Source organism: Seriola dumerili, unplaced genomic scaffold, assembly GCF_002260705.1.
Source record: "Seriola dumerili isolate Sdu_G_001 unplaced genomic scaffold, Sdu_1.0 BDQW01000002.1, whole genome shotgun sequence".
Lineage (NCBI taxonomy): Eukaryota > Metazoa > Chordata > Actinopteri > Carangiformes > Carangidae > Seriola > Seriola dumerili.
Genome location: NW_019174257.1, coordinates 7,138,981 through 7,150,892, shown reverse-complemented (window position 1 = coordinate 7,150,892; position 11,912 = coordinate 7,138,981). Strand labels below are relative to the sequence as shown.

General features: G+C 38.0%; 1 protein-coding gene across 2 annotated transcripts in view; it reads left to right on the top strand.

Moving 5' to 3' along the window:
• The window catches only part of rabgap1l (RAB GTPase activating protein 1 like), a 115,407-nt gene that overhangs the window by 63,439 nt on the left and 40,056 nt on the right, over positions 1 to 11,912 (top strand). For both annotated transcript variants that reach the window (XM_022754363.1, XM_022754450.1), the window contains exon 14: positions 5,769 to 5,882. In XM_022754363.1, the coding sequence (XP_022610084.1) occupies positions 5,769 to 5,882 (114 nt within the window). The remainder of the gene's footprint in view (positions 1 to 5,768; positions 5,883 to 11,912) is intronic.

Sequence of the window (11,912 nt, the reverse complement as noted above, 5' to 3'; positions counted from 1 at the left end):
CTTTGCCTCTCCCACTCTTTCTTTCTTTACTTCCATCTCCTTTCCTGTCTTGTTTTCTGCCTTCAGTCAGTCAGTTTAAAAGCCACCAGGGGATAAATCTGATGGGTACACACAATACTGAAGAACACACACACACACACACACACACACACACACACACACACACACACACACACACACACACACACACACACACACACACACAGTACATTGAATTTAGAATGATGGTGGACAGTGTTGATGTAATCCCCCCCGCTTGTGCTAATGCTTTTTAATCCCTCCATATTTATTATGTCATCTGTGCTGATGTATAGCATTCCTGCTCATTTGTGTACAGATAAAAGGTGAGAGTGTATGTATGTGGGCCAGCATTTGTAGATGGGTATTATTCTATGGTTTCAACTGACAGATAATTATGTTTGTGTCTGAGTAAAAGTTGTTATTATGTGTTTGCACGTACTTGGTTGCACTGACTTCTGTGCTTTTATGCATTCAGCAGCAGTGTACATTTGTGTGCATTTATACAGACTGTGCTGCATGCCCTCATGAATATGTGTATATAGTTCTATTTCACACAGGCTCCACAGTCTACCAGGCTCTACAGGCCTGCCACCTCACTCCTGTGGAGCAGTTTACAGAAATTTGCATGTACTGGTTTTGCCAATCAGGAAAGATCCAACAGTCCTGTTACTGGTTGTGTAAATCATCATACCCCAAACTGCCATCCACTTTTTCAGCAACTAAAAGAGCAACATAGAAACTAAGAGGATTACCTGGAGTCAAGAATAGCCTAGTCTTTTCTTCAGATGTGATGCTGCTTCTCCTGGTCTATCGCAGCCACAGATCCCCTGTTTTTACCAGTGTCTGAAAATGGAACAAGCACATCGCTAACAGCCTTCTGGATCCCTCTGTCTGTGTCTGCCATTGATTCACCTGTGGTGGCGATATATAGACATTTCTCCTAAAATTCAGGCTGAAATCATTTGGATGATGGAGGGAGTGGTGACGATGCTGAGCTCTCTGCTTCTAGCTTTCAACAGCAACATCCAGCTCTCTCTCTGGCTTAAAAGGAGGATGACCTGGAGGTGCCGTACAGTGTGGGGCTGCCTGCCCAAGTCATGACAGGGAGGCAAACACTTTGGGAGCCTATAGATTCTGAAATACACAATGTAATTTATTTATTTGAGCACAGTGTGTTCTCTGACCTGGTCACCCTGCTGCTTGTCGGCTTCTTGGCTTTCTGATGCTTGGTTAGGGTTTGCCATCTATTATTGCAGCTGAAACCAGCACTGTACACACAAATCTTCAGCAGGAACACATAGGCAACCCTTTCAGGCCTGTTGTAGGGCTGCTCATAGATGGCGGTCATACTGTAGGGTATAGAATTGAGATTTTTTTCTCTCTTTTTTGTGTTTGTACTAACAGTGTACAGCTGGGAAGTGGAACTAGGGCACTGTGACTGAGAACTGATGCTGCTGATGATGCTGCAGTTTCTCCTGAGCACCTCAGTCTCCCTGCAGAGATCAAAGAGCTGCCAGCTTCAGCATTTACACACACACACACACACACACACACACACACACACACATATCCATCCATCCCAGTAAGCAGCATATAACTGATGTTCCAGCATGCAGTTAGAAAGAAAACGTATACACTAATCAGCTAGCTGCAGTGAATTTAAATAACAGTCCACCATAAAACAAAATCAACTTAGCGAGACAGTGAAGTGACTAACTGCAAGTAAGTGCTACAACTTAGTCTTTCTACGCTGAGTATTGGAGTGTTTGCCTTTGCTGATAATAATAGGTCCATCCTTTTACAACATCCATATATTTCCACAATAATGATATTAAGTAACTAATAAAAATAAGTAAGTATAACCCAATTACTGTTTCCTCGTGATAGTGTTATAGCTAAAAAGAATACATGTTACTATTTATTTATAATTTTTTTGAAATATAATAACAGTTAAAACAGGTACATTACAATACAACTAGTAATAACTATAAATTTCAGCATTTCTCTCTACACTATGTGTGTACAGTATGTGAACCATCACTCAGAAAAACACTGGTCTTGTTAAGCTAAATACTGAGACCATTAGGACTTAAATGTCTGTGTATGTTTGCTTTCTGCATTGAAAATGAGAGAGGATGAGGTAAATATTTAGGACACATGGAGCTAGAAGGAGAGGAGAGGTGGAAACGGAGGGAAAGGGAAGGGGAGAGAAGGAAATGAAATGGAGAAAATATATAACCGAGAAGAAAAGGAAATGGAGAAAGCAGAATAAGAGATGGTACAGTAGAAAATGACATAGAAAGAGGGGAGAATAATGGAAGTAGACAAGGGAAGGAGATAAATGAGAAGAGGAATAAAGGAGTTGGGAGTAGGGAATTCGAGAAGAGAAGGAAATATGCAGAGAGAAATTGAAGAGAAGGGGTAGAAAGGACTCAAGACGAGACGGAAGGAATGAAGGAGGAGATTAAGCGGGGTAGAGGACGTCCTCTCCTCATTTTTTTGTGCTGTTTTTTTGAGTAATGAGGCTGTTAATTAGTAGAGGCATGCATGGTTTATTAAATCAAAGTGTTTACAACTTCCACTGTCAACCAGATTTTTAGTGGTCCTCACTGATGTTGCCATGGTAATTACAGTGTCATAAATGAATTTGTTATTGACAAAAGAACTCAAAAAGAGTCATACATTAATCATAAGGCTATAATTATTTTAAAAGTAATGTTTTTACCCACTGAATAATTGATTGGACTTTTCTTTGTGTGGTCGTCCACTGCTCTCTATTTTCTTGTAAATGACAAAGAAAGCACACAATGTAAACGTTCAGCTCCCCACATTCTTTTACTGAGCAAAGAAAAAGTAAAGGTGGGAAAACATGCACTAACTGTAAGAAACGTTTCCACTGTTTCTCAGTTATCATTGTACTTTGTGAGGATGAAATCAAATCAATGCAGGGTGGATATGGTGTTTCAAGCTTCAGTCTAATACTGTATTGGTTTAATGTAAGTAGGGCTGCAACCTATAATTACTAGCATTTTTTTGGAATAATTGTTTGGGGGCAGTTTTTTTTTTTTTTTGTCTTATGTAATCATAAACTACATATCTGTGGGTTATGAACTGTTGTTGTGCTTTAAAAGATATTGAGGTACATTTTTCACAATTTTCCAACATTTACATCTATATGATATATCGATTATCAAGATAACTGATGGTTAATTTCTCTGCTAATCTGCTAATTGATCAATAAGCATTTCAGCCCTAGCGTTAAGGTTACCTTAATTATAGGTCAAAACTGACTGTATTTTGAAAAATACCTTTTCCACATATAAATCAAGGCATCCAGATATACCCTATGATCCATCTTCATCAAATTTAAACATGTAGACAAACTTTGAAATGTGCTTTATCAATTTTTTGTGTCACATTTTGGAAATTCGTTTTGCTGTCAGGTGAAGACAACCGTGAACACATAAGGAAAAAAAAAACACTCAACACTGCCTTCATTCCTGAAGAGCTGCATCTGTTTTTTTGTGCCACAGAAGGAACACAATGTAAAACTGTTAGTTCCATTTCCAACACATAATACACAGAACCACACACCACCTCCGCACTACAAATCTCATTAAAGCATTACACACAGTTGTGCCAGCAGCGTCTATCAAAACCTTTGGTGTGTGTGTGTGTGTGTGTGTGTGTGTGTGTGTGTGTGTGTGTGTGTGTGTGTGTGTGTGCGCGCGCTTGTGTGTGTGTGTGCGCTTGTGTGTGTGGGGTTTGGATACATGTAAGGCAATTAGACTATACATATATATTTGTACTCATACATAGCATACAAGCATAGTGCAGGATACTGGCAACATGGAAAACAGTATTATATTTAGCTAATTGTTGAATGTAATAGCATACTACAGTATTGATTAATGAAACATAATGCATGTATAATTGTGTTTGTGATTACTTCACATATATTGGGAACAATCCTACTTTTTCAAGAAGATTGTGACAAAAAATGTGTGACTTTAAAACAGTTATTATTATTATTATACAGTCAATATTCAGTCATAAAATTTGCTGTGGCTGGGTTTCTTATCTTATTATCATTATTTACGATTTCATTCATTTTACTATCCCAAGTTTAATTTACAAACAGAAAAAGTCAAGTTGATCAACAAAAATAAACAAAACTACACCAAGACAAACAATGTAGGGTACACAAATTACCATGTAACTTTAAGTTAATAATTTTAAATAATTGAATTACAAATGAACAACTGGACTGTAACTAATGATTATTTTCGCTATTGATTAATCTGCAGGTTATTTTTTTTTATTAGTTAATTAATTGCTGTAAATTATGTATTTTTAAATGTATTGTTTTGTCTGACCAACATTCCAAAACCCAAAAATAAATAGTAGAATAATAAGAAAAACAGCAAATATCGACATTGACATAATTTTAGAAACCTTTCTGTAAAAAGAACTAACAAAAACAATTACTCAAAACATTTAATTGATTATCAAAATTGTTGTTGATTAACTTTCAGGCGATTATCTAATTGACTCATTGTTGCAGCTCTGAAAAACAACAAACTAGCCGTATAGTGTTAAATTAAAAGTCATTCAAAGATATGAAACTAAGTGATGTTTGAGCTTGAGTTTGTCTCGTTTGTCTTGACATTAGGAAGGTTCTCCATTTCTTAAAAGATATGTTCACAGTTTTTCAAGTCTGTATGAAAACAAAGGAGCTCACATGTACAGTACACAGAAACAGGTTTTGCTTGCTACAATCATTCCTCCTGTTCATCCTGGCTATTTAGAGATCCTTTCCTGAAGTGATTCCAATAGAAGAGATTGGGGAAAATATTCCACAGTCCCCATTCTCTGCAAACATAGGAGACCTCCTGCCCTTTCACCGTATGAGCATAATAATTCTGCAATGTTTTCCTCAAACGTGCCGCAGACTGCCTTTCCCCTCTGAGACACTACATACCCTCCTTCTTTTCTCTCCATTGTCAGGACACAAGGAGAGGAAAAGAGCAAGAAAGATGAAATTTCTCACTTGCGCACACGGTCTCCCATTCTGTCTCTGACACACACAAACACACATCAAGGCCAGTCAGGCTCAGGGTTGGTTTATCTGCAGCTTACAGTGAGTTGTTGGAGAATGCTGTGCTGCCAGTCTTCTCTCCGGTACTGTTTGCACTGTGTGTGCGGCAGTGTGCAACTCACTGTGTTTATGTGAGAATAGAAAGTGAGGAGGAAATAGCAGATTTTGTGTGTGTGTGTGTGTGTGTGTGTGTGTGTGTGTGTGTGTGTGTGTGTGTGTGTGTGTGTGTGTGTACACTGCAGTAGCTGTGTATTAGACAGCGCAGACTGACTGACTGAGGCTTGGGGAGTGTTGTTGCTGTTGCAGGAGCAATGGGACAAACACTAACAGACACAAAACAACACACTGACATAGCAGTGTGTTGCTTTGTCTCATAGCTGTAAATTGATTCGGTTGGTTAGGAGTTAAGAAGAATTCATTGACTTTTTTTTAAATTTTTTTTTTTATCACCTTATATAAACATTTACAAACAGAAAAGATACAGTATGTATTCGTTCCTTCTCATGAATCAACTTAAAAACACTTAAATAACAATAAACTGTATTTAACTTGTACTTCCTTCACCCATGAACAGAAATCAAGTCAATGTATCTAAATTTGGCTTTAGTTTGGTCACATGACTCTAGTGTGCAATCTGTGTGTGTTGCAGGACTCAGCCCAGGAAGGTGTCATCACCCGGGACATCCACCGTACCTTCCCCGCGCACGACTACTTCAAGGACTCTGACGGAGATGGACAGGATTCGCTGTACAAGATCTGCAAGGTGAGCCTGAGATATGACTTTCAGGTTATGGAGGCGTATCTATCCAGCAACAGTGTTGGCTGTCCATAACATACAGATACTCTGAATTTGATCATATCAGCCGCGGATTATAAAATACTGTGTTCCCTCACTTTCTTTGTGGCATCATGGAACAGAAGGCAAATCTCTGTGCAAACTCTTTCATGCTGTGTCTGAACATTTTTGAAAACTACATTTTGTGCCTATCCCTACGATGCCAGCCATTAGTTGTTTTTTTCTTCTCTTTTTGGTCTGGCAAGGCTCAGTAGGAATTTACTTGGCATTTCAATTTGGCTCTACAATATATGATTGACAGTGCCCGCCTTTACTGAGACATCAACATGAACCCTTCCTACACGACATACCGGACGTACGCACCCCTCAGTGGACAGTCATTGATCTTTTCTTCCAATTTTTTAATCGGAAAAACATGGTGGCTGTTATGTAGGTGGCAGATTTCTTTCAGATTACCCACCAAAAATGTTTTTTGAATATCAAATCTGAGGCAGGAAATAGACCATTCGGTTGCAGAATGCTCTACTTTTATTGTAAAACTCTGAAGGCCTAGTTTGAATAGTTTAGATTTGGATGTTTTTAGAGGCAGAAGTAAATTCATCATTTTAACGACTCTCAGTAATTTAATGATAAGTCCTGCTTCGTGCTGCCAGGCTGATCCTGAGGGGATGTCCTTGAGACTAAAATTTAGTAGCGGATATGAGCATATGAGGTGTAGCCTGAGTTTGAATGAGTAGCTACTGAAAGACGATTCTGACCTCAGTATTCCACTAAAATACAGCGTTTTATATTGTATTGCTTGTTATTATGTATAGACTGTCAGTAGTGGTGACAGCCAAATATATCGGAGAAAGCATTGCTAAGGGCACAACATCAGCATAGTCACACAATTAAAATGCAGGGTATATCAATATATTCATTTTAAGTCTATGACTGAGGTATGGAGCTGTGTCCACTTATGTTTTATATAAATCCTGAAATTGTATTTGAAGAGCAATGCTCTTAGGGTGAGTAGATGTCTTAATGTATGCCAAACCCTCTGTACTGTCTTAAAGATTGAACTATATGAAGACGTGATTTAATAGATAATCGTCTCATGGGGTCTCCATGTTGATACAGCGTACAAAAGAAACATCATGTAAAAATCTTCTTAACCATGAATAATATCAATATCAAATGCGACCATGGTATATGAAAAACTTAATCTTATCCATACAAACATACACATACAATATTGAACAGCCCTTCATGCTGACCTTTTGTGGATCAGCCACGAGCCTGGTACCAAAATGACACAAGCAGCAGTGCCTGTTTTCCATTAAAATGAATGAGGAAAATAAGTGCTGCAAGGAGAGGGTCCCGGTAGACTCACATCCTGAGGTAATTATCTGTGAAGACACACGGTACATTTTATTCAGACAAAAACCAAGGTCAGCACTACTGTAATGTATTAAAGCCAGTCTTAATCTCTGTCACTGTCCTCTTAGCCTGACTGCAGCTGTGAACTCAACCAAGACATTTTTTATGCACAGATGACTTCGCATTACCCTACAATATATCCAACAGCTTTATCACACACAGAAAAAAACTAGTCGTATTAACAGTTTAGCTACATATAAATACTACAGAGTTCTCAAATCACATCTTCTGTAGAGACTCCTTTATACTCTTCAACAAGAAAATAGCTCACTGATCATTACTAGTAAAACAGCAAACTGTTCTTACACCTGTGAAGTGTCTTCACTAATAGAAGAGAGACTCATATTAATCAACACATTAATCAGAAATCTTAATAGTAACAAACTTTTAATCACAGAGACAAATACACAGCATTAAATAACTAAAAAGTCTAACTGCAAATTAAATAGTCATGATTATAAAATCCAACCCCCAACAACAATGTATATATATATAAAAAAATTTTGAACATAAAACTTAATAAAACTTAAACATGAAACTTATTGAGCAGATCTAACATTGATTTACTATACCTTACTCAGGAAATTGAACCGACTCTGTGGGACTACAAATCAACCTATATATTCAGCAATGTACAAACATTTTCACACCTTTTCTAAGCCAGAAATCACTCCCTCGTCACTTTCACTAGTCCCAATATAATATACACTCAGTAGATTATTTTATAGTCAGCAGTAAACTGAGACTTCTGACATTTATAAATCATTGTCATTTTGTATAATCGCTTACAGGTTTACTGTCGCACAACTGTAAATGTCACCATTGTGGGAATTTATGAGAGCACTATGTAGTGCATCAATTTCACATTTAGAATTCTGAGTCAGAAATAAGATGGTGAACAATACATATAGTGTACTATATTTATAATAAACAGAGAGGGATTTTCACACACAGCCCTTGAAAAATGTGTACGTTAATATTGTATTTGCACCTGTATGTTACCTGCCAGGGCATCAGCATATTTGATTGATGAATAGCGAGAAGTAATCAGAATAGAATTGTTCTGGGTAGGAAAAGGGCCTGCACAACAACAGATAACTGAAAAAGATTCTTCAAATACCAAAAATAATAAACCAATAAACAAAAATGACTGTGATTGAAACAAAGTAGATAGTAGTGAAATAAAAAGGAATATGTTGGTCAGTTTACCATCTTTCAGTAATTGATGCTAACAGCTTGTGCTCAGTAATTATGTAATGAACAGAAGCCTGTTCACACAGGGCAAAATCAGATGAAAGGAGTGCATGGAAGGTTTACAGTAAACACAAATGTAGGTAGGGTGTATCATTGAAGTGTTTTGTCTATTTATTCAAATCAAAAGTAGTTGTAATATGATGAAGTAGAACTTTTGCTCCTTTGTATTTTCCTGGCGCTGCAGATGTAGACTATGGCCGGTCAGCGCTCTGGGAGAACCTGTCAGGAAGGGTTAGCATTCAGTCTGGACCCAACTAGGTCAGTGGCGAGCCAGCCTTCATTTGTATGCAAATCCATGTAGATTTGCTGCTGATAAGGTTGGTTGGATCTTGAGGCATGAGTAGGTTACAGGCACAGAGGATCCAGGACCAGTTTTATATTCATCTTCATATCGTACTCAGTAATAAGCCTGGAGTCCTTTATTTTCTAACCTTTATTCTCCGGGGAAGGTCACTTCAACTCCGTGCCCTTTTTCAGTGATATCTGCTTCATTCTCTTAATGTTCCACTCAGTCACACTTTCAGCTAACCTGTACAACCTAAGACATGTACTGGTGGTCACTCTGAAGGCCTGCTGCAGCAGTCAGGGGTTAACTGCCTCACTCAAGGACACATTGACAGTGGGTTTTCAGGGAGAGGAGAACATTATTCTCCCAGTTGGTGTGGGGATTCAAAACCTGTGACTTTCAGATAGATGGATAAATAGAATATCTTCTATATTTCCATGGCAACCGAACTTAAACAAAGCAGGGAAAAAAGCAAACATGATAACGCATTAACATGCCTCATCAACCAAGCTAATGTTGCATATCCCAGTGATCACTGAGTATTTCCATGCGCACATTATTCAGGATACTAGTTTGTATCCTGGTGACCAGCATTCTGATTAGACTTCCATATATTTGTAAACACAACGCCAGCAGGATTTGTTAGATGAAAAGTTTCCTTTGCTGAATCACTTCCTGCTCTGAAGCTGACACTGACCTTTGACCTATAAAAGCAGGAACTCTTTCTACTATACACTGAGCAAGTAATGTCACACAAAAAACTGATATAACCGTGGAAACACAACGCCAGCTACAAGAGCTTCACAGTCAAAACTTTAATATTTTTATTTTATAAGTCCCTTCATTCAGTACTGCATAAACAGAATATAAATGGAGTTTCTCTTACCACTGGGACAATATCCCTCTCAGCCTGTTTCCATATCTTTTTGCTAAATTCTGTGAAACACTTGTGTGTGTTCAGTTATTCATTATTTTGTTCAAGGACACTTTGACAGCACAGATGCACACTGATAGTCACTTATGCTATAGAGAGCCAAAGTCATATCTAGCCTGTGTTTCACGATCTTCTGTAACTCAGTTCAATCTCTCATTTAGCATTTTTTCCATCTGTCTTTCTGAAGAAAAAGAAAACGTGTGTACCTGAAGTTTATTTTCCATATTTTTGGACAGAATGGCATCAGCTATAGCACTTCCTTTTTATAAGCTGAAACATTCATGACTTCAACAAAGTTAACCATCCATTCATTTTTTAGCATACAAAAAAGTACAGCTCCCATGAAATTTTACCAGCTCTACATTGTAACTTGGTTTCTTTCATATCCATAAAATTCAACGATATAGACATGTCTGAACCAAATGCTGCCTCTACAATCACCCATGGACTTGTCTCTTCTGTCAAGCTGTGACATTTAATAGTGTTTGTTAAAGGCTGTGAAAAACAGAAATACTGGATAAACAGCAATAATCACCTGACATATGGGCTCAAATTTGGGTCAGAAAGATTTTGAGCTAAAAAAAAAGTGTTGTTCACAAATAATTTCAAAGTTTTTTGGCGTGGGTAAATTTTCCTTTGTACCCCTTTTAAAAAAAAAAAAAAAAAAAAAAAAACAAAAAAAAAAAAACCTGCATGAGAAATTCAAGTTTGTGCATCTGTAGGGCAGAGTCCGATCAGAGGGTAGGTGGTTCTATTACCTTCATCTCCCCCGGAGATCCTGAAACATTGCATGTGCAATTAATGTGCTGGTAAACATTTTATGTGTTGTGTGTAAGCAAACCCAGTTTTCTGCTTTGTATCTGTAAGATGTTCACAAAAACACTTTTTTTTTGTCTTTGTGTAACTTTACCGCCAGTATCATTTGTTCACATATTTTATTTTACAGGTTTTAAATGGTTAATTTACCTCTACAAATGATGGTTATTTCAGCTCATGCTAACAGTGCTCTAGGTCTACATTTGCCAGTAATGAGGAACCAACACATACATTATGGCTTTTCAAAAATGACTATTGACACATCTGCACTTTCTAAAAGGTTTTCTGCAAAGTTGTATACATATATGAATAAAACACATGTACTTATTGGTTATGAGAATCTAGGCATATAGAATATAATAATCCATCCCTATGAGCCTACTATCTGCTCAGGCTAACAAATTTAGATTTCACCCACCAGGACCTCCCCCATCCATCTGTCAGCATGCACTTCTCACAACTGAGTTGGGGACGTGTGAATGCCACACTCCATCAAGCATGTCAGCTTGTAGATTACACTCCAGACAGCTCCACAAGACTTCTCCATTACCTCCACATCAAACCCCAAATTAGCAGAACAGATCAGCAGTGGAGCTCTGGACGTCCTCGCTCATTTTTTAAACATGCAAAGGGGGAAAGAAACTTCTAACCCAATGTAAGCAGGTTTGACTGCTGTAACAGTTAATGTGTCCATCAAAGACTTAGCTTCCTGCCAACATATCTGTGAGGAAGATATTGAACTCTTACCAGCTTAGTCATTTCAAGTGGTTTATCTCAGAATTAAAGGTCTGAAACAGAGTCCTGAAACTGATCTTGCGTTGCAATACCAGAAGATTGAAACACAACATTTTGGTTACCCCCCTGTCTTGCAATAATGCATCCAGATAAGCTTTGAAGCTGTGTGATTTCGTCTTCACCTTGTTGCTTGTCCGCGGTTAAAAAAAAGTGTAAGTCGAATGGTTTTAGACACTTTTGCCTCTCCCTGGATCCGTGTTTACACTGTGAAAAGGCCTGTCTGTTTGGTCATTAGCATGATTGGTGGTGTGTGTCAACTACCGACTGTTTTGAGACGGTGCTTCTCCTGAACGGTCATTTGAAGGTTACTCTCCTAGTTCTACACTTTACTGACTGAACCATCCAGGTTTCTTTTATTGGACAGACCCCTTCTTGTCTTATCACCGCAGTGGTGACAAGATTAACCTAAGATTTGTGTTTTGCCATTACTAAGTTTCTTTATTGTGGAGTATGCTTCCCCTTATTTGTTTGGAGTATGACTTTGACAAGGAAA